This window comes from Pelecanus crispus, chromosome 6 (assembly GCF_030463565.1).
Source record: "Pelecanus crispus isolate bPelCri1 chromosome 6, bPelCri1.pri, whole genome shotgun sequence".
Lineage (NCBI taxonomy): Eukaryota > Metazoa > Chordata > Aves > Pelecaniformes > Pelecanidae > Pelecanus > Pelecanus crispus.
The window spans coordinates 23,955,565-23,979,917 of record NC_134648.1 but is presented as its reverse complement, the minus strand read 5'-3'; the positions used below and the strand labels follow the sequence as shown (position 1 = coordinate 23,979,917).

The following is a 24,353-nucleotide window of genomic DNA, read 5'->3' as shown; positions in this document are numbered from 1 at the left end:
TTTTTCCATGAGATGATCATAAGAATGTGTGCTGGTCTCCCAGGAGAAGGAATTAAAATTAACTCAAATGGAAAACTAAGGAATGAAATTATTTAATGAACATCCTTCACACATTATTCTGGCAGTGCTAACACTGCTGCTGATGCAAAAGAGTAAGGATGTCACAAAAGCATGCTAAGAAATAGGCATAGCTTAATTAAATGCACTTTCAGAATTTCCAAGCGCTCCAAAATATTAACTGAATAATAAAGGTTAATATTCATTCAGAATTACACCACCAAAAGTTAATATCACTAAGAAAAATGAGATACCAAAGGATGCATTTCCAAACAACTGTAGCCTAAAGTGTCAGTTTTGAAAATACCTAGTAATCACTATTTAGAAGGGAGAAAATAAAAATATTATTTTCAGAATAAAATGAGTATAAGAAGGCCTGTCATTACATAGGAATAATTAGAATGACTTGATTGAAAACATTTGAATAAGTTGCAAAATCGTACTTGGGTTTTCATATTTGCAATTGATCTGTCAAACCATGTAAAGCTTAACAGGCTGATGACAACAAACTGTGAAGCTTTACAGGATCTCTTCCATATCTAGAAAACAGGAGCAGGGAGTAGAGAAAAGAACGGTATATTAATCCACACAATCTTTCATTTTCATAGCTCTTTGGCAAATCCTAAGTGTTGTGGATTAAATAATCCTGATGAAAATGGATTTTGAAGAAGAAAAGGAAAGCGTAAATGCTAATTTTTCCTTAGAATTTCTTTTTTTTTTTTTTTTCAAACCACTGCTACCCTTTTCTCACCAAAAAAAGGGGAAGGAAAGGGAGACCTTCTGTCCTCCCGTACACCATCACTGCTCTCTCAATGTGTTGATGAGGTATTTTCATTTGCTATTCTCATCCACTGTTTTACTTAATCCAAAAGATTCCCAAGGACAGTGGACACAGGGAAAGGACATAGAGACAGCAGTCAGGAGAAGTCCCTGACCTGCATCTCAGGCTGACCGCAGATCCTCAGCTTTCAGGGACACTGTCAAGTGCTGCTACAGTGTGTTTTACGTTACAGGTATCAGTACTGACAGCAAAGAACCCTTTCTACAGGCACTGATTCTCCTTTGTTGCTCAAGACTCTGTGAGTGGTGACAAGTTACAGAAAATGGTTATAAATTGTTCTTCTTACTAGTAGGAAGAGGGGTCTGCGATTGGTTAAGATGATCTTCAATGTCTGGAAAAACTCCAGGTGTCCAAGTGACATGGGAACCATCTGCGGTGTTTGCTTGTTCACTTTCACTTCCAGACGGAGTGCTAGGTGCCAGTGGCTCCTTGGTTGCTTTCTCTCGGTTAGCATCATCCACGGACTCTGTGACTGCCATGACGACAGCATGATCAGCTTTAAAAGTGAGCGCTCACAAACCACCACCCACATTATTTCCCTCTTTCCTGTACCACAGCAAGCCAGAAAGCATGTCCGTCTTCCTCATTCAAAGCACAGAAGGAGAGAAGACATGAAGGCCTCCCCTTCTTCTTGCACACTGCCACCGAGTGACCCTTAAGCACCACATATATATGCTCGCCATTTTGGAGGGGGATGTTGGCTACATATACAGATCCCAGTGACAGATGGAGAGGGAAGACCTTCAGAAGAAGAGACCACAGCAGCAACAACCTGACCCTGTAACTCAGGAGTGAGTGGCCATACTGCAGCCCGATCTGTGGTGGTCTTGCCTGGCAATCCACCAGTGAGGAGGAGTAAGGAATTGAAGGCAGAATTTATGGGACATAATTCTTCCATGATTGCCCTGCCCTCACCACTGGGACGGCACTCCCCGGTGATGGTGCTGCTACTGAGTCACAGGAGCAAGCCGTCTGATTAACCCACCAGAGCACCTTCACCACACCAGTCATGCTGCCAAAGCATATCAAGCCTGATCCCGCCGATGCGCAAGATGGGGCCAGGGATTCAGAATCACCAAAGTGCATGTCTTGCAGAATAGTCAGGAGGTCACCCAGAAACACGCTTCAGCAAAGGACAGAAACTGCCAAGTGCACCAGCAAGGAGTCCCTTATGCCTTGTCCAGAAGGTAATTCTGTCAGCAGCACAGAAGCCACCACAGATTTTTGCACTGCAAGTCCACACTGAGAATGTAGACCCCCACGATGAGAAAGACAGGGAAAGGAGTAAATTTCAGAAGAAGTAACATCTCATTTCGCACCAGGGATGGGAAATGAGTATGATCCATGATTCTTACTGGTACCCATCAGAAGCAAGTCATCACCAGCTTTGTTCGTGCTAGCTGTGCTCCTCTGCAGGACCTCATCCCCAGGGGCATCTGTGGGATGCGTGATGCCTTCAGTGCCCTGTCCTGCTTCATTATCTGAAGGCAGAGGTGGCCGAGTTGGGTCTTTGTGTTGGGCACCATCAGGAGAGGCAACAGCTGTTACCATGGTGCGAGGGGCCCCCGCTTCATGGGTTATATCTTCTGGTATCAGAAAATCAGTGGAGGCTGCGACTGTTGTGATGATTGCTAAGTTAACTTCAAAGATGTTTACAAAACGCCACCTTATGTATTTTTCCCTCTTTTTTTTATTTAACAAGCTCTACCTTATTCTTTTTTAGCCTATGTAGAATATACAGTGAGAAAAAAAAAAAAAAAGCCACAAGCAAACAAGAACTTCGGTATATGTCATATTATTTTGGGTTTGTCTGTTCCTTCGCTAATACTCTATTGATCACTTCAATAGTTGCTTATTCATTTCCTGAATTTCAGTGTATATTAAAGCACCTAAAGGCTTTCCAAGGAGTAGGTAGCAGCCACTTAGACCTGACTATTTGAGATTCACAATATCACCATGTTAAAAAATGTCTTTTAAAGTTTACTTAGGCATCTCTCTTTTTCCATGAGATGATCATAAGAATGTGTGCTGGTCTCCCAGGAGAAGGAATTAAAATTAACTCAAATGGAAAACTAAGGAATGAAATTATTTAATGAACATCCTTCACACATTATTCTGGCAGTGCTAACACTGCTGCTGATGCAAAAGAGTAAGGATGTCACAAAAGCATGCTAAGAAATAGGCATAGCTTAATTAAATGCACTTTCAGAATTTCCAAGCGCTCCAAAATATTAACTGAATAATAAAGGTTAATATTCATTCAGAATTACACCACCAAAAGTTAATATCACTAAGAAAAATGAGATACCAAAGGATGCATTTCCAAACAACTGTAGCCTAAAGTGTCAGTTTTGAAAATACCTAGTAATCACTATTTAGAAGGGAGAAAATAAAAATATTATTTTCAGAATAAAATGAGTATAAGAAGGCCTGTCATTACATAGGAATAATTAGAATGACTTGATTGAAAACATTTGAATAAGTTGCAAAATCGTACTTGGGTTTTCATATTTGCAATTGATCTGTCAAACCATGTAAAGCTTAACAGGCTGATGACAACAAACTGTGAAGCTTTACAGGATCTCTTCCATATCTAGAAAACAGGAGCAGGGAGTAGAGAAAAGAACGGTATATTAATCCACACAATCTTTCATTTTCATAGCTCTTTGGCAAATCCTAAGTGTTGTGGATTAAATAATCCTGATGAAAATGGATTTTGAAGAAGAAAAGGAAAGCGTAAATGCTAATTTTTCCTTAGAATTTCTTTTTTTTTTTTTTTTCAAACCACTGCTACCCTTTTCTCACCAAAAAAAGGGGAAGGAAAGGGAGACCTTCTGTCCTCCCGTACACCATCACTGCTCTCTCAATGTGTTGATGAGGTATTTTCATTTGCTATTCTCATCCACTGTTTTACTTAATCCAAAAGATTCCCAAGGACAGTGGACACAGGGAAAGGACATAGAGACAGCAGTCAGGAGAAGTCCCTGACCTGCATCTCAGGCTGACCGCAGATCCTCAGCTTTCAGGGACACTGTCAAGTGCTGCTACAGTGTGTTTTACGTTACAGGTATCAGTACTGACAGCAAAGAACCCTTTCTACAGGCACTGATTCTCCTTTGTTGCTCAAGACTCTGTGAGTGGTGACAAGTTACAGAAAATGGTTATAATTCATTGTTGTGTTCATGGTAGTTATAAGACTAGGTTTCTTCCCAGAATCAGTTCCAAGTTTTGGCATTACTGAAGGATTTTTAACTATTAGAATTACTTTGTGGTATGGTGTTTACTGAACCCACCACCCACACTGTTCTTCTCTTCCTCATATGCAGAGTAGACATTATATTTTTTATTCTAATTGGATCATAAAGAAGAAAAGGAAACAGGCTTTTCTATTTATTTTCATTTTCATCAGCTTTCCAACTTTGTAACCTATGTTGCCCTGCTTTTTCAGAATAGCTGGCTAATGCTGTATAATGGCAGGAGCAATGAGACAGAAGAGATACCACCAGAGGAACACACAGCAACCATAAAAGAAATTTAACTAGTTGTCACAAAATCATAAATATGTTATGAGCATTGTCCATTTAATAAAGGAGTAACGTTACGTTTCCTCTTATTTCAGGAATAAGTCATGTGTTTCTTATATCATGTTTTAGAATATTCAGATAGTAGAAAAGGTATTTGTTATACAAGACTGCATCATGATGTTGTGTCATGCCAGTTTTGTAAATTCCTTTCTCTCATCATTCTACGAACCAGAGGGACAAATGTTTTGATAAAATCTATGACAAGAACACTCTTTCCCCAGATGAATATTCACAAATTAAAAGCATTAACCTGTTGATGTACAAATATAAATAAGTACAAATTCAACTTTATGGTGAAGACAGTTTGGCAGCACCAAATAATAGAACTTATGTAATGAGCCAGATGCAATTCCATAGTCATGCGCCACTAAGGAACAGAAAGCACTAAAAGTGATGTTGGTAAGTGAAACATAAATGTTTTATACAGAGCTAAAATTGAAAACTTCTATCTCACCACCATCCAGGCAGAGCACAGAGAAAATTAATCACTCTATAATTTATATCATTGTCTTAAAGAGATCAGTAAGTTACTCCTCTCTACCAGTTGATGCAATATATTTCCATGACAGGTCATCTGAGAGACAGAAGTGATGAAATATACATAACTGACATTATTACTAGTACCTGTAGTGGAAGACTCTTTTTCATGATTATTCTCTCTGGAAGGAATAATTCTATCCATTATAGCAGGTTGTGTGGCATAATCCTCTCCCTTGTCCCAACCTGGGTACGCCAATGGGTCTTGTGCTGAGTCGTTCTGTTTGGCCCCATTGTTGGAGGCCATAGCTGTTATGATGATGGTGAAGCAATTATGAACTCAGTATATAAAGATCCATTTCTCATATTATTCTCCTCTTCGGTTCTTGTCTCTATGACAGGCCTTGCTCACATGTCTACTACATTTAATGGCAAAGAGAAGTAAAGCAGATTTGCTTCTCATTCTGGTTGATGTTTAGAAAAGCTGCCTACTGTCACCAATAGGATGGACTCCTTCCACAAACTGAGCACATGCCTTTCACAATCAAGGTATCATTGTTTTTCAAAAGTATTTCCCTGAATCATGCTGTTGACTTTGTATTGGTTGAATATCAAACCAATATCCACTGATGCAGAATTAAGAACAGCAAAGGCAGAAATAACTGCAAGAATATGACCCATCAGCAAGATTGTAATCACAGAATTTGAGTGTATTGACTATATCCAATTTTCCCCCTCAAAATTTCATTGCTTTATGAGTTACAGCATCTCCAGGAAAATAGACAAGGAAGTCCGACAGAGGGGAAGGCTAGCACATGCTGCAGATTTGTGTATGGTAAATAAGACAGCATTCAACTGGAGAATATTTGATATTGCAGTTATTTAGAAAAATATGATATTGTCCAAATCAACCAATCTGTAGCCTTTTTTTAGATAATCACAGCAAAAGAGTATCCAAATCTTCTAAGTAGCGTAACCCCCCCTTAGCCCCCCCAACCGAATAAAAAAAAACCCAAGAAAATTGCCACAGCATGTTAAAATTTTAACTGCAAATAGGCCAAATTATACTGCTATAGTAGTATAGTATAGAATAGTATAGTACAGTGTTTGTATATATATACCAGTAATGCATTGTACTGCATCACCAGATTTTAAAGGATGTTGATGAAACACGTGGGGTTTTGTATCTTAGAGGAATGTGGGTTTAGGGACTGCTGAAGCAGTGAGCTACACAAAACTTTTGCTAATAAGATCACATTTAGTTGAAGGAATAGATCCACGTTATACAGCCTCTCAAATAAAGTTCATGATATGTTTGTCTTCAGTGGCCTGTATTTAATAATCTGCAAAAGCAGATGATGACTGTGTTAAATTCACTGTTGGCAGTGCTTAGTACAGCAAATCAGTCATTAACTAGTAAACTGAGTACACTCACAGGAACAGAAACTAATATATGTCAATTTTCAGTTACTAGCTTTATAGCATAATTTGATCTTTTATTTTTCAAGTGCTTCAACTGATGGAAAAGAGAAGCCTCTCTTTTATTCTACATTATGCTTTGTTTTCTTCCCTTCATGACCCATATCATCTTGTCTCTGTTCAAAAGTGGGTTGAGTAGATATTTTAGATAAAAAAATTTAGATATAATTGCCATATTAACAAAAACTAAAAAAAACCAACCCAGGTCTAATAATGACTTGCAACAGGGGAGTGAACACAGCTCCCAGATATGTGAAAAATACAACTGACATTATTATTTTCCCATGTATTTTCACTGTTTCCTACAGATATAACCCTGGCAGATAGCCTGCTAAAACCTTGTGATTGCATAACACAGAACACAAAATGTAGGAGACAGTTATGGAATTAATCTACTATAGGTATTGACAGGCAATCCAAATAGGAGAGAAAACAAACCTCCAGGAACAGGTCTGAAGAATAAAATAATTTAAAAAAAGAATTTAATATAACATCAGAATTGCTTAGGTTTATTCACAGAACCTCTGTTATGGCCTCAGAATACAAAATTGGTAGTAAAAAAATCCTAAAGCTAAAACTTTAGTAAACCCTGATAGTTTACTAAGATGTGACCTGTAATATTACCTGTATGAGAAGATTCCTTTTCACTATCATTTTCACCTGCAACAGTATATTCATGTTGTTCAATACTTCCAGTGGTATTTGCAGGATTTTGTTCTTGTCTGATCCATCCAGAATGAACACTATGTAATGGTGGATGTTGGGTTGGTCCTTGATGTTTTTCATTTTCACTTGTAACTAGTGCTGATAAGATGATGATTGAATCAATAATGATCAAAATACCCAACACCAGTCATATTATTCTCATCTTCATGATCTACACAACAAGGGTGCTTGACTTTTGTGTTTTGGCTTTTTCTTTTCATTCTTGCATTTCATGTGAAATAAAAGATGAAAGAAAACAAAAGTCCTTCGGAAACCCTATCACACAAAAGCATCACCAGGACCAGAAGATTTAAGTGTGCTAGAAAGTATCCCAATGACCAAGGGCAGAGAAAAGCTATAGGAGAAGCAGTGGAAGAACACATAGAAACAAAAACTTGCATTTCTAGTTCATATTTATTAATACTAACTTAACTGTTGAGTCTGTGTATTCTGGTTTTTAAAAGTGAAAAAGATTATGAACTTTCTCTTTTGAGTTAATATCTCAAATACACAATTACAAGGCTGGCTTGTAAATGACAAGAAATTGTCATTTCTTCTGGGACTGGATGAATGAAATAAGTAGGTTCACGTATTTGAAGTTGAAAAGCATACTTGTTTTGAAGTCAGTAATAAAGCTCTTACTGATAAAATAAATTAATTGCTCATTCTTTAATTTGCTGTTGTTTACATAGCAGAAGATGCAGTCAGAAATCACCTGGAGTACCACCACCATAAGAGATTTTCTGATGAACATTAAATGGCTTAGAAAAGATACACCAGGAAAAAAAGAGTACTTATAACACTAAGATGAGCATTAGAACTCAGTTTGAAATATATTTGCCTTAAGTATCAAACGTTTCCATGAGTGATATATTAAACGTAAAGCAAACATCCTTAATCAGAGCATGCAAAGAATGAGATGGACCTGTCACATATGCCATAAGTCACCAGCTAGAGAAACCTATGCTATTTCCCAAAAAAGAGCAAAACTGGAGGAATATTTATCTTCATATTCAGGCAATGAAATTGGCATAAAGAGGGAACTCATGCAAATGTAATGCATTATTTTTGTAATTAAACCCAACACATATAGATTATCTTGTAAAAAAAAAGTTTAAATTAACTAATATATGAATACAACTGATCTAACAACACTTCAGAACTAACAGAAAGTTATCACAAAAATTATTTTTGCATGATTATAGCACCTGTTCTGATGCCAACTGTATAAACTTTCACTGTTCAACACAATCTCGGAACCAGAAAGACAGGTATCTATCTATTGGAGGCAGATTGTATAAATCCAAAGAACTACCACAGGATGTAGAAAAGGCTTGTTTTAACAGAGGTATAAAAAGGCTTTCCACAAGTCCCAGTGAAATGTATTTCTTTTCAGTACAATCTAATTTTATGCAATTACAAGGCTGGCCCCCAATCCAGCTGTATATAGCTGTGCCTCCAGCTATTCAGTTTTGCACCTCCCCTCAACAGGGTAAAGCTGTGCATTATAGCCAAAACATCCTAAAAACAATGCTCATATCCAGCTATGCTTTTCAAAAAATTTTTCACTGGAAACTATTTAAGTATACAGCAAAAATAGCTGGAGAATGCACTCTGTAAGCCTTTGTCTACAGAGGTTTTCAGGCTTGAAGAACATCAACACACTTTCGGTGTCTCAGTTGGCTACTGGCACTAGCACTGATAGCAAAATGTTCACATTCATCTGGAGGTAGAATATTATCCTTTGTAGCACCATTTCATGTGTTTGAATCACTAGCTCCTTTTTTTCATCTTTTCTTTTCAGATTTTACAATAGAAATTTTGAAGTGGAAAAAGGAATTTTTTTTTTCTCACCAAGGTGGGTCACCAAATGTTACAATCTGCTCAGTTTTATTACACTACTGGCAGTGCAAGTTTAAAAATCCCAGAGAAATGAGGAGAAGTGGCAAGTAATGAAGATTAGATGCAAAACATAGACTTGTAATGACAGATGAATGCTATAGATGCCACCTCTGATGGCTCTAGTACAAATAATATAGAGGTATTATACTGAACTGAGGGCTAATGGTATGGGAATTACAACCAGCTGCACCCCTAACAGTGTTATACTTCACTGAATTATGTCACAAATCTGAATATTATCTGAAATGCTTAATTGATTTACCCCTGCCAGCAGAGCTAGGATACTGCTCCTCTTATATATAGGTGGGGTTCCAATGATCTTGTGTGGGGATTTCCAGAAGTGTTTCATGTTGCAAGTCCACAGCTGTTAGGACAATGGAGGATGCAGTGCTGACTACGCTCTACATCTACCAGAATTACTCTAGTGTTAGTGTGTGCCATAAGGGTGATGGAAAATGGAAATTCATGTATAGCTTGGCTGTAGTCTCTACTTTTCTTATCAAATCCCTTCACATCAAACCAGTCATTCTTTTCTTTGCATTGGGCAGATGCAAAGTTTCCCAAGAAGAATGGGGAAAACAAGCAATAGAAGAATAATGAGTAGCAGAAGGAGTGCAAAACCATTACAGCAGTTATAGACATTTAAACTCAAGTTTGAAGAATAATGCTGGACCTAAAGAATATGGTAGGTGTCTGAATACATGTAAAACATACTTGCTAAGTACCCAAGATGTACTCAGATTCGTGTTAGAATATCCACCACTGAGCTCAAAAGCTATGGTCGGCAAAAACCAAAAGCGCCTTGACAGCCACCAGGAAGCTAATATTAGTCAGGAAAGTTATAATACAATTGAACAGATAAAAATTCCACAGGAGTCTATGGTCAGAGACTGTATACATTTTGATCCATGGAGCATGCAGACACCCCTAGGCCATAGAATGGAATGCAATACGCCATGTGGAATAAGTCACCAATACAGAGTCTCAAAAATAAATAAATTAATATCAGAAATACCCCAAACTTAGGCAAAAGAATAAAAAATCCCAAAACAAGATGACTTGCTTATTTTGTATTTTCTTCTAAAAACAAAGACCACTGCTGAAAAAACACAAATATTCCACTATCTTCAGAAATAAAAAATGCTTATAAACAGTGATTTATAAACACTACCGAGTAAATAAGTGCACAGACAAAAGACACATTAATTAATTAATTGATTGATTAATTAATTAATTAAAATTACCAAAAAGGAACAGATTATTATCTTTGTACAAGTAAGAGTGTTAGAATATACTCATTAATGGCAAGATCTATACTGAAAAAAACCTCCAGGGCTGGGGCCATTCCCTGGTCATAAGGCCAAGTAGCAGACTGTGTGCTTCAGTGACACACAACATTTGGCTTTGATTCTCATATGTGGTGGTTTTCTGGTTTTGAGACAAAATTATTTTAGGTATGGATGGCTTTTTTAGTTAAAAAAGAGCTATCGGATGATCACTGTGGGACTATTCATATCAGGAAAATAAAGCTATGGATTAAAATATCGAGTTGCGGGATTGCATCATGCCTACACATCTGAGGTGAAAAAACAAATGAGATGATGCTAGAAGAGTGCATAGCAAATGAGTGGAAGGTAGCAAATATGAGACTGTTTTGCTGACACTTGCCCATGAAAAGGGCACTTGGGGTCTGGCCTCCCTAAATTGTGGCTGAGCATCTTCTTCCACAGACAAGAATTCTACTGTTGTATGGATGTAGATTTTAAATAACATGAACTGGAATTATTTTAACAGTTTTCCCAAAAAAGAAAAACATAGGAAAAAAGATTTTTTTTTTTTTCCTTGGAAAATCGTGACTGAGTGCATGCATTCAAATAGGCATGGAGAAGTGAATTTTAAGCAGTGGTAGAAGAAATATTAATTCTGTCAATATGGACCTCACATGATTTTTCCAATTGCAAAAGAGACATTTCTGAAGGAACAGTTGATGAGAAGAGCATCCAATTTTCACAGAATATATGTGTGGCAAAGGAGGAGGAACGTCGGGTAGGACAGGAAAAAGAAGAAAGAAACCATCCAAAGAGAAAGGAAGTTCCTTACTAGTACTTGGAGCATACTGGTCCTTGGCCATACTCCTGTCCCAGCCTCAAAGCACTGTTGGGTGAATCATCTTCTCTGAAGAGTCTTCGTCATCTGAACCATTGCCACTTGAGGTCACATCTGCTGTGATGATGTTAAATCTGCCATGAAGCCCTAACCCACAAGGTCTTCTGCTGACAGCAGTTGTGCTTTCCTGTCTCCCCTACATGCAGCCTTACAATCACAGATGAGAGTGTACAGAACCGTGCTTCCCATGGTCCATATCCCCTCACGGTTCTTCCACGCCCAAGGGATTCATCACTCTGCCATGGCCCTGCTGAAGATGCCCCAATGTGGCTCTTAGCTACATTTCAGTGTGCTGTGCATGCTCACAGCCCTAACCATACTCTGTCTCTTCTAGCAGAGTGAGCATAGCGTACTGGCTTGAAAACATTTTCTTCCTTTCTCCCACAAGTCCTTCTCATTGGAATAGTCTACTTCTAAATTGCCTCTGAACCAGAAAAAAGAAAAATCCAAGTATATCCTTCATAAAAGTACTTACATACTCATCCCTTTTGGACATGCATAATACCTCTCAAGTACATGAACAATGTGGACAACTGTTCTATCGCTACCAAATGTACAGCCAGTGAGAGATAGCCCACTACTTTGCTTTTTCTGCTTCAAACACATGGTAACGAAAAGCAGTGACATTCACATGTGTGAATGTGTAGAATGTGTCACATACTACACATTCAATCCCCCTCCATTTAATGCTTCTGAAGCTTGCTGCCCTGGTGCTCTGGTTATTCAGCCCCTAATGAAAGCACCCTTTTAGCTTGACATTCTTTACCCTTTGTTGCTTGCATGTGTTGTTGCGTCTTCTCTCCAGGATTTGACCACCACCAGTGGTTTGAGAACACATTCCACTGAGCTTGGGTGGTGGCTTTCTCCAGGTTGTCATGATGAGGCCCTGGAGCTGTTAGGACATGGTTCATTCAACCAAGATCTTATTATTTCTTGAGAAGCACTCTTCCTCCAGCAAGTCAAGTCCACCAGCACCGGCACCCTGAGTATGCTTATGCCACTGAGATGGATGTGAGTTGCAGGGCAAATGTATGAACCTGTGGTATCATTACATTCCTCCAACAGCAAAAAAATCCAATGCTTTTAGTGTAAGTGAAGTTTGAAACATTATACTAAAGTATAAAATTGTGTTACCAGCTCTGAAAGTCCAGTAAAGTCAATTAATTCTGCATAGCATCTTTAGGTGTGACAGATCAAAATATGTATCTATGTCAAATACGCTCCAATATTTTGACAAAAAGCATTCAAAGCTAATAGAGGCATGCACACCATAGAAATTGAAATCCCTCAAGCAAGCCAGCTGATAGTTTAACCTTTCTCTGTGCAAAGAAAGGTATTCATCAATAAACTGAGAAGCAGAGTTTGCAAGAAGAGCTGCAGTTCAAGTCATATATATATTCACCAAAAGAAAGCAAAATATACTTCAAAATGTTTCTCTTGAAATATTTTTATTCTGGCCATTCCTCACAAGCAGTATTTTTATCAGCATTTAGACCATATTACTTCTATATCTTGAAGATGAAAAAAAGATATCATGTACTCTTTTTCATTCAGAAAAAAATCTATAAATACTTAATTTAGAAAAATACCTTGAAGACTAACATCGTAGACACTATTTTTGATCAATTTTTATGCAATATATGAAAGCATTGGAAAATACAAGACCTAGGAATAAAGACAGGATAAAGACAGGATAAACCAATGTTGTTCAGCCTGCAGTAGCTGTTTTGTTTATCTGTTAACTGCGAAGTGTACAAAGGGTATGGACTTAAACTTGGAACTGCAATTTTTCAAGGTGTAGCTATTTTGGCAGCAAAACCGAACAGATTTTGCCATTCTAAAAAGCTGTCCTTGACTGAATAAATATTGTCTCTTCTCACAGTCACTACCTGCTCCCTAAAGTTAGTACTACTAGTACTACTCCGACACTGATGTCAGAAAATGGGAAACCTGGACATTTAAAATCTGATCTCTGAGTGACAGACCATCAAAACCCAGGTGGTCTCAGATTTGGAGCTTTGGGATAGAATTGTGAACAAAATGATAATGCCACAAAAACTGTTAACAAGAAAATAAATGAATATTTAAATAATTGCCATCTGACTTGCTGTAATCACAGCAAAATTCTCACCTCTACCTGCTTTCTACAGCAAGCCTTAGGAGCTCATTTTCTTAAGCGTTGAATATGTATTCATGGCTTCCTTCCACATACAATATACCAATGCAGATGCTTTCCTGTCAGATCAGCCAAAGTATGGATGTAAGACTTTTTTCAGTGATGAGATTTTTTTCAGGGAATGCTCCAAACCAAACCAAAGGAAAATCCACACTATAGAATTAGATAGATATATTTTCAGCCATCTATTTGAAGATATATGCTGAATAATTTTCTTTAGTTATTTCTTAATTTTCTACTATCCTGTCTGTGGGATTTTTCTCTGGGAAATTAAATTGTGGCTGGAATATTCCAATGAGCCTGCACTGTTGCACAATGTATATAGCAGACACTGGGGCATGGCTTTATTTTCTTTTTTGTTTGTTCTCCATGTAGCTTTCTCCTATGCTACTGAATATTTGATGACTTCTCATGGAGATGCATGGTTTATACTTAACTTCTGAAAGGAGTGCTAAATTACTCATTCTTTTGTAATGCAATAAAATTAAATGCAATGAGTCTGTTTGCCTTTAAAGTGATGTTACTGAGTAATAGTTAAAACTATCAGAAGAGCCCAGGTGCAGTATCTTCATGATCTTTTTTTTTCAGAGAATCAAACTATCAACCCTAAACCAATAAGCATTCATGCCAATGCTATCACTTCTATGATACAAATATATCAGTATCGACATCTTTTATTACATAGCTCTATAGTTATTTTGATCTTTTAAAATCTTAAATAACTCTAATTTTCCCTCTGTAAAATAGTCATGCCCACGAGAGAGAACTGTTAGCAACAGGAAGGGACATACTTATTTAGGATCAATACATTTGATAATCAAGTAGTAAAAGGAAAACCTAAAGCTTTCCTGCCTAGGAGCAATGCACAGGTTTTTGCAATGGGTACAGAAACATCTGTACAAGGAAGCACTAAGTCACACATGCATACAAAAGCAAATAAATACGAAGGAAAAATCACCACCAGAGTCAACCAGACAAACTCCCCACTGTTAGCAGGTGGGATTCTCCCTGCCCACAAGGCAATACTCTGTAGCAAAACCTTTCACTTGAAACAAGCACCAGAAAATTCTCTACTTTCTTTCAAGGTTTGGGGAAAATCAACCTGATATTTCTTTTTTCCACCTACATATTTATAAGGTGTTACTAACCTTCACATCCTCTGAGACAAGATGCTTGGTTGAATTATTTCTGTCTTTCAGTAAAGTTTTTGCTAGCTGTGTAAGACATACAACCATTCTTACTCTGTCCTGTGATTTCTAAATACAGTAACAAGGGCACCATCCCCCAAGTCACATAGACTATTTGACCATCTATCAGCAACCAACAAACAATTAAGCAAATTCCTCACTATCACAGGCTTCCAGGGTGGGAAAAAAAGAGTCAGCAGGAAGAAACTTTCATTTCTATCAGTTCAGTCTTTACTACAACATGTCTCTGTAGATCTCCTCTGTATAATTAACATGTGCTCCCTTTTAGTTCACTTTATTTTCTGGGGCAAAGATCTTTATCACTCTAAACTTAAGAACTAGAGTGAATATATGTACAGTCCCACTTTAAAACATGTAAGATGACTTTAAAAGATTTATATTCACTGTAGCTGCTGTGCACTACATATTTGATAAAAATATCACAAGCATTTTTTCCCACTCAGTACAGCTATTTAAGGACAAAGCAGAGAAAATCTCTACTGTTCTTTTGAGCCCTCAAAGCCTGTGGAGCCATGACAGGCCCCAATTTTTTCTCATGCATACTGCCAACAAGGACAAAATTAGTTTTTGTAGTGCACAAGTGGCTTGGCAATTGGAACTGCCACTTAAAGCACTGCTTTGGTGAGCAAGGCCATGGTTTTTTGATGTGGATTACCCACATTCACAACCATAAATATTAATATTAGAATCACAGACACTTTCATCACAGAGTGACAAAAATGTCCTTTTCTACCTCAGAAATAAATGGACTTCAAGTGATAATTGGTTGCACTAATTTGTGGCGCCTCATAGAGTAAACAGGTGTGATAAAAATCAGTGGGAAACAGAAAACAACAATCTTTCTGAACTCATATATAAACATTGAAGTAAGCATACAGCAAATGTTTTTGCTCCCCTTGTCCCAGGCAGGGAAATTTATTTCTGACTTAACCAGTCTGCAAAGTACTGTCTTTCAATGTCTTTCCAAAATTGGAGATGATGTATACTTCACCACTTACCAGAATGCCCTGCTGGAAGAAGAAAGCAGTTTTAATGCAATCTATATTTGATGTAGTTATTATAATACATAAACCTTACTAGTACTCGCAGGATACCATCCTCCATCTTTTTCAGGGGAATCATCAGCTGCCGTCACTAAAGAGATGTCAGGTGATACAGGAGAAACTTCATCATCTGTATGGTGGTGGATGAATCATTAGTATTTCATTAACTGAGTTGCAACCCAGTACTCACAACTACTTCAATTATTCTTCATTCCTTCATTTATTGGTCCAAGAGAGAAGAAAGATACAGACTAGGTTCTTCATATAATTCAGCCCCAAATAGCCTTACTTTACTAACATAGTAAGGATATCACCAAAACAGATTATTTCAAGAGAAGTACGTATTACAGTGATAATGGACATTCTGGCAATGATCTGTTCATGTGATTCAAGCTCCAATTGTACCTAAATACCATCTGGACAGGGATTCTAGAGGAATGAGTGAAGTTATTTGTATTCCCCTCTTTACTGAGGTATATTCTGAGATTTAGTCCAAAAATCTAAACTCTGCATGTAAGCAGAGTTGATAAGAGTTGTCACAGCAAGTAATTGAAATACATGGCATACACATTGGGGAATGGCTCTGATCGTAGTTCCTTAGGAAGAGAATGTTAGGATTTATGTTTCATGATGCTAACTACATGGAAAAACAAGCATAACATATCATGAGTATACCACCAGTGAAAAGTCATTTTATAATCCTAATGCTTCTGCTTTTTTTTTTTTTACATTTCAGTATTTATTGAGGATAATGATGCAAACTACTGGCATCCTTCACTGGTAAGTTATTGGTGATTTGATAAAAAGCCTGTAGTCAAAGGCCACACAGTACTGTACTTAGAAGATGAATTATGTTTGTATCCCTTAGGTTCAATGGGAGCTAGTCTTTCAGACCTCTGATAATTTCAGCCACACAGCAACATAAAAGATGAAATAAAATACTTGTCACTTTCAGAAGAAAGCAAGATACAGGCAAGGCACTCTAATTCACTAATTTGCCACCCTACAAAATGCCCTAGAAAAGAGTATGGCATTTGTATTTGGTAGGGCTTCATGAGAACAGAATTTGGCTTTACCACCTAAAGGAAGAAGATATTAATAACATTTTAATTTGACATTTTTATATCTCTGTGCATTCTGTAATATGCTGTAGTAAGATGTCCTAAACACCCCCCCACCTCCCGCCCCGTATTGGTACGAAGAGGAATCACTTGTACTGTAAACTCCTCCTTGTTCTTATTACTTAATGTCAGTTCATCCTTTTAGAGAACAGATAAGAATGTTATCCTTATGGATATATACCCATATGTCTCTGTGTTCATGGCTAGGTATGTTTTTGAGCCTTTAATGAAATAAATATTTTAATAAGAACAAGCACAAATTATTAGAACCATCTATTTTCAACACCCTGGGAAGGTTTATGTGGGAAATTATGCTGATGTGTGGCTGCTTTGTACTCCTGTGCAATCATAAAAATCCTTGGAAATTCAGAATGCTTCTGTTTTCTTTCAAAGACATGCATTCTGGTTTTACTTCTCTAGGACAAAAATTAGAAACAGTGCTTCTCATTCCCCCATGATATCCCTAACAATGTAATCCTTCACTCAGTTATTTTAAAGGGGGTACAGTGGCAACCTACTGTCCTTACCAGAATCTTTTCTAGGAATTTCTTTTTCACCCCCTCCAGAAGAATGATCTGGCAGCTGTGAGACTGGAGTAGCACTTCCGTAATATGAGGGGCTGGATCTCCTGACGGAGATGTCCATGGGAGTTGTGTCATGTGTTGATCCACTACCTACATTTTCATCATCCACGCCTGAGGTTGGGGACTCTTCGCTATGACGCGTGCCATCTGCATTATAACGTGAGCCATCTGCATTGTCAATGACTGTTGGAAAGAGGAAATTAAGCAGCTGATAGTATCAAGGAGCTACGTAGCTATATTTCAGTAATGCTAAACAGTTTAAGTCCTATAACAAAAAAAATAGAGAAACAGTTGTGGATTAATATTAGTTCACCCATTTTTGCTATCCTATCTAATCTGTCTAGATCATACATCACTAAACTATGCCTAATGCACATACGCTGATGTATATATTTGTGTCCTGATTTCAGCTGGGATGGAGTTAATTTTCTTCCTTGTAGCAGGCATAGTGCTGTGTTTTGGATTTAGGATGAGAATAACATTGATAACACACTGATGTTTTAATTGTTGCTAAGTACTGCTTATGCTAGTCAAGGACTTTTCAGCTTCCCATGCTCTGCCAGGTGCACAAGACACTGGGAGCAGGCACAGCTAGAACAGTTGATCCAAACTGACCAAAGGGCTATTCCATACCATATGACGTCATGCTCAGTATATAAACTGGGAGGAGTTGGCCAAGGGGGCAGCGACTGCTGCCTGGGGACTGGCTGGGTATTGGTCAGCGGGTGGTGTGCAATTGCATTGTGCATCACTTGCTTTGTATATTATTATTATTATCCCTTCCTTTTCTGTCCTATTAAACTGTCTTTATCTCAACAGCTGAATTTTACCTTTTTTTTTTTTCAATTCTCTCCCCCATCCCACTGGGGAGGGGGAGAGTGAGCGAAAGGCTGTGTGGTGTTTAGCTGCCTGCTGGGTTAAACCACAACAATTTGTCAAACATATAGGGCCTATTCTCCATCAAATATTTTGATATTTTGATGAGACAGTTTGGTTTTGAACATAAAATCTTGGCCTCTTTAAAGTCAATCAGAATTTTAGAACCGGGACAAATAATTTATTATGAGATTTTTCTTCCACTTTCAGCTGCTTTTCTAACCAGCAGCTCAAATGAGATGTAGAAAGGTTGCTGTCTTAAGCACTCCTATATGTCAGAGAAACATTACCAGTTCTGAGGTGCTAAAAAATGTCAAATACCTATATAAAAAATGTTTGGTAGCACCTTGAGACAAACCAAGCTCTACAGGATTTAGAGGAACACAAGTGACTAATTGCTTTATTGGTGTTGAACATCTCTAGACTTCTTTTTCTTATGTTTGGCTTGATTTTTAATATTAGCAAATGTTTATGTAAAAAAAGGTAACCAGATCCTAAAAATGAAACAAGTGGCAGGTCTTTCTAATCAATACTGTACCTATTTCACCCTGATTGTTGAGGAAAGAAGTATTTAGTCTTTCAATTGGCTCACATGTTTTGTTCCTTGTTTCTGTAAAAGAAGAAAATAGAAAATATTAATTTGAGAAAATTGAGAAAAAAGTCATGTGTATACCCATATTAATTATACATAATCACAAAACATCAGCTTCAGATGTAGACAACTGAAAACAAATTTCCAAATCAAACATTATTCACTGATCTGCCTATGTTCCCTTTTTGCTCCTTCCCAGGTAGGGCACTTCAAGGTTATTCTGTCAGCTAACAATGAGATTCTCCATTTCCATAACCATTCCAGGAAATGGTTGCAATCAACATCAGTGAAAATAGCTTTATGACCCAGTTTCAATGCAGACAAGCCCCACTGTCATGGCAGCAGTGGCAGCTCTAATCCTTTTTAGCCAGAGGGACCCTGTCCTCTCCATGGAGGGCTCTGCACAGGCAGAGTGTGCCTTGGTCTGGTGAGCACTGCTTGCAGGCTGCAGTGCCATGCTCATGTCCAGTGTGTGAGCCACCTGCTCATAGTGCCAGAAGGGAATAAGACTTGGGAGGAGTTATAAAGCTCTGGTGGGGATGGACATCGCTGTAGCAGAAGAGTCACCCATGGGTGACAGAGGATGGCAACTTGCCTGATACTATGCCAATGCAAAGATGGTTTTTAATGATATTACCACCAAGAACAAAATAAAAAAATGTCACTGCCATTCAAATAATCAATGAATTTTGCCTACAGCTTTCTGTAAGATCTGTCTGTTTCCACTGTGAATGTAATAATCTACTGAAATTCAAGACACTGGAAGTTAATTCAGATTTTATCTTCAAATACTGTGTTCAGCATCTGTCACAAGATTATCTACATTTTCCTAATAATTTATTAAAATATTTTCAACTATTAAAAAGTTCAAAACCTTAGAAGAAACTGGTCTGCTGCTGACTCAAATCGCTATGCCTAATGTCTGAATGGAGATTTGCCTGAAAGAAAATACTGGATGAACCTGCAAACAGGAGAGCAGAAGCCCTGTCCATGGGCCTGGCATGGCCACTCCAGGCCTTGGAGCTGCTGCAGGTGGCAGACACTGCTAGCATCCCTTAACACAAATAACTGTTGTTTGCTATAGAAGCTCGTGTGTGCATGAACAGAAGAGCTGAGTGCCATTGCCTACAACAGTTACGCCTTTTAGATTCACTGCTGCAGTGGTTCACTGCACTAAGATGTTATAATGAACCGTTCTGAAGCTACTAAGTTTGTCCCAAGGGCAGAAATTGGTTCAGTTCAAAACACACTAATGACAAAATGGGTCAAATTCATTGCTGGCATTATAGATACACTTCTAGAGGCTGACAAAATGTATTTCTTCTCAGGTGAAAACTAGGTGATATTTAATATAGAAACCCTCATTCCAGTACCTTAAATAGGAGATTATGTATGTTATTGTTAGTTAATCTATATCTAAAATACATCATAAAAGCCTATACATACCTGTCGCATTGTAACAGTATGCATCATACCGACCAGTTGTGTTTGCTGAAAGTTTGTAAATACCAGTATGATTTGCTGCACAAAGATGATAGGGATTGATTCGTGGGATAACAATATTTCCCACTACAAAACCATACCTGTGAAGAACAGAGGAAAATACACCATATTACATATTATAGCAGATGGCATAAATGGTCTAGGTATCTCAAACATGAAGAAGCTACAAAGAAGCCATTATTTTCATCTTGCATTATTTTTTAGAAGTGCATGCATTTATGCATACTTTTTGTATATGAAGGGTGTTCCTTTCTCACATGTAGCTACATCAGTCTCCAGCCACTCAACACCATTTTGCATGTAATTTCTAGAGCTAAACTCATTTGAATTAAGGGAGCACCATATTAGCTAGGACAATCAGTTCCAGAGCAAGGCAGTGGAAGTGAGAGACTGGGAGGCAAGTGCACTTTTTATTCAGTGTGAGGTTGTATTACATGACACTAAAGACTGGCTTCTTTTTTCTTCACAAGTCACATTTTCATTGCTTTGAGCATAACATACTGCTCAGGGATATTTCACACAGAAATGTTGGGGGCTCAGTTTATAGTACCTGAGCAAATGGTACTATAGGGAATGATTGTAAGACACATCACTGTGAAAAAGCTGACAGGTTAGTAAAATATTCAGATACAACACTCTTTCATCTACAAATTCTTACTGTATCTTTCAGTTGAACAACTTGGCTGTTGTGTACAGAGCTCACATACTTCAGTGAAGACTGTGGTTAACAGAGCTACATAATGCACAATGTGATATTACTATTTTGCAATCTTGTAACACCTGATTAACTCCAATGTATTTAGCTGGGAGGTGTGATAGAGTGGTAATGAGAATGGGGGCTTGGTGTGGGTTTTATTTTACTTCTTGAGGGATACAATTTATCAGGGAGGAGTAAATTTCATAGCTTTGCAGTTTTTTATCTGTGAGCCCCATTCCGTTTACATGTCTAATGTGCAGATACTTGCAATTCTGAAAACTTGCAATTCTGAAACTCTCTTGTAGGTGGAATTATAAACTGCTTTACTCACACTTCCAACTGAGCCTACGATGTTGACACTTTATAATCCATTAATCACTTACTTGTGTTATGGTCTGTTGATTCATCTTATTCACTCACCATTCCACATGTATTTTGATGACTATATGCAGTATATTTTTTCTCTCCTACTAAAGCTTGATAAGAACCTAGCCTTACTGACAAGGGCTTCTAGCACAGGATCAACAAATGAAAGTACGAGGGTAGGACGGCTGGCCAGAAGCAAAGGAGGAACAAATCCTATCTACATGCTTTACATGTCCAAACCTGTCCTCTGCTACACTGTGAATTAGGGAGAATTGTAACATTAATGAAAAACTACAGCTCCCCACTGCAAAAACCATTTCCCTCTAATCCTTCTTTCAATTATCTTTATATTTTAACTTCAGAAAATACTTTCCACATTGCAGAATACTCATAATTGCTAGAACTAGAAATGTCTACCCCTAGGCTTTTAGTTAGGAATTGATCCTTATTCTCTCCATATTGTGTAGTGCTGGACAACTCAGAATGCTAAGTATGTTCATATGCTAACATTAGAGAAAGAACATGCCTACTATGTTATGCAGGACTTTCCCCTCAGAGTAAAGAATTGTGTCTAGTCTTTATGTGGTACAATTTTAAATGACATTCCCACTTGTCACAGAAGAATCGTCTAAGAATTTTCTGTCCATTGTTCCCTGCCACTATTACCCACCTCTTTTCACCACCATCCAGGGCATAATGCTTGTGAAAATGAACATGCCATATGCTGTCATCAACGGCAGTGCATGACATTTATATGTATAAGAGTGTTTTCAAGGCACTGCACATGTGTCTTTCCATGGTTACAAATTACTTTGTACAAATACTACTAATTTGAAAGGAGCTTTATTCAGTTCTCATGGACTTGTAAGGCAGTGGGAAAGAACATTCACGCATTAGGTGTTAAAAAAGTAAAGCACCACTGACTAAACTGAAATGAAATCATTCACAGGAAACAGTTGCAAGCATTATTGATGCTAGTACTATTTCTAACGGTACCAGAATGAAAGTCTTAAAATTTTGGAGAAATGTCCACTGAACTTTTCTAGTCCAGTCAGTTAGAAGATAAATTCCATTTCTCCATATTTGCTGTTTATTTGAGATTTCATTAAAGTTGAAAATCTACTGAAATTTATTTCAACTTCATAATGGTTTACCAACATGAATTGATGTTATTTGATTTTAAAACAAAACAAAACAAAACAAACTTCAAATTTACAGCTCCTAAGTTCAATCTTTTTTGTGCATATGAATATTTAGGATGACTTGCATAGTAAGTGTATTATGTATTTTGTAAAGCAAGATGACATGATCATCTACTCTGACATATTTACAGACCATAAGACTGTCCTGACTTGATTACTGTTTGAACAGAAGGCATTCTTGGGGAAGATATTTCATCTTGATGAAATTTTGGTGTGACAAAGAATGTACTACAACCCTTGTAAGTCGTTTCAGCCAATAATTATTATCCTTACATATTTGGTTGTATTAGTACTCACTTAATTTTTTTAATCCAAAATTTTCTGTGAGTAACTTCCAGTCTCTTGGTCTAGTTATTTTTTGCTAAACTGAAGAGTCTGTATTACCTGCATTTGTTGTCCTATACATCATTAATTACAGAGGCTAATTAATTGGTGTCACTTGACAGCACGGTTTTGGGGTTTTTAATCATTTTTATGGCTGTCTTCTGAAACTTCTCCATTCACACATTATAAGAATGCACTAATACTGTGGCCATTTTTCCACTAGAATGTCAGGAGTTCATCCCCCACAGTACCATTTGCTGCTTTTTACCATTTCTTGACAAGACAGAAGTCCCTGTACTGTACATACCATCTTCAGTCTTTGGCCTTACATCAGGTCATTAAAAATCATAAATACTTTTCAGATACATATCTTACTAATTAGTCAGTGATACAGTATGATCTGAACATCTTCCTAATTAGTTTATCATACTGTCAATCTTTTATTATCTTTAGATTTTCTCTGTAAGAGGTTATGATTTTTTTAAAGATAATTAGTAAAAAGTATATGTAGTCAAGGACTTATTTATTACTGGACCCAGAGGAAACACACACATACACAAAGATGTTTTGTTCATCACAGAATATAATTCGAGGACTGATACTGCTGTCTAATTAACAGCTATATGAAGTCAACATGATATTATCACACAATAGCATGGGTGGATGGATGGACTTGTCATGATATATTATCATCTCAAGAATTTCTTTACCTGCAAGTTTCAAATCCAAGTTCATGAGCTTTCTTCAACTGCTCTAGTGTTGACAAGGTACTATTGAGAGCTCTGCAGAGTTCGACTGCTTCAGATCGTGTGAGACTGTAGCGACCGTTTTTCTCAACATGAAAAACTCCGCCATATCTGCAACTTACATTGAATTCTGTTATCAAAAGAAAAGAAAAAAAAAGGAATTACAAATTTCTGGACTTAATGCTTCATTGAAGACCCGGAAATTATTTATTTTCAAGTACAGTGCTTTCAATGCAAACCAGCAAGTGGCAGCTACCAATTAATTCAGAAAGAGAGCTAGCACTTTCAATGACCTTCTTCATACTTCCCTTCTTTTGGCTGAGACACAAGCCAAATCTTCAGCCTTTCCAAAAATAGCAATACAAAATGTTTTTGTGAGGTATCTAGCACTTTTAACATACCATTAACAATAACGTGCAGAAGATGTAAATACATTGTGAAAGTCTTGGAAACCACATTACTGCAAAACTAACTGAATATTCAAATGTATTTGAAGACAAAATATTTAATTCATAACAGATTTTTTAAAAGATGAAATGGTGTATGATCAGAGCCTTTAAGTTCATAAGATTCCTTAATTATCTTATTGTGATCCGTTCATAGTGAATCCTTTTAAATGAATATATACATCAATCCCCAGTTTCAGAACTAGTTCAAGCATGTGTTCCTATTATTAGCTAGACAAAAGGAGAAAGCTTGCATTG

At 37.4% G+C, this 24,353-nt stretch overlaps 1 protein-coding gene across 1 annotated transcript in view; it reads right to left on the bottom strand.

Moving 5' to 3' along the window:
- The window catches only part of CD44 (CD44 molecule (IN blood group)), a 66,210-nt gene that overhangs the window by 18,947 nt on the left and 22,910 nt on the right, over window positions 1–24,353 (bottom strand). The window contains exons 2-6 of the mRNA XM_075712664.1: window positions 23,614–23,779; window positions 20,258–20,394; window positions 18,758–18,829; window positions 17,287–17,526; window positions 15,673–15,768 (exon numbers count right to left, since the gene is read on the bottom strand). Of these exons, the coding sequence (XP_075568779.1) occupies window positions 15,673–15,768; window positions 17,287–17,526; window positions 18,758–18,829; window positions 20,258–20,394; window positions 23,614–23,779 (711 nt within the window). The remainder of the gene's footprint in view (window positions 1–15,672; window positions 15,769–17,286; window positions 17,527–18,757; window positions 18,830–20,257; window positions 20,395–23,613; window positions 23,780–24,353) is intronic.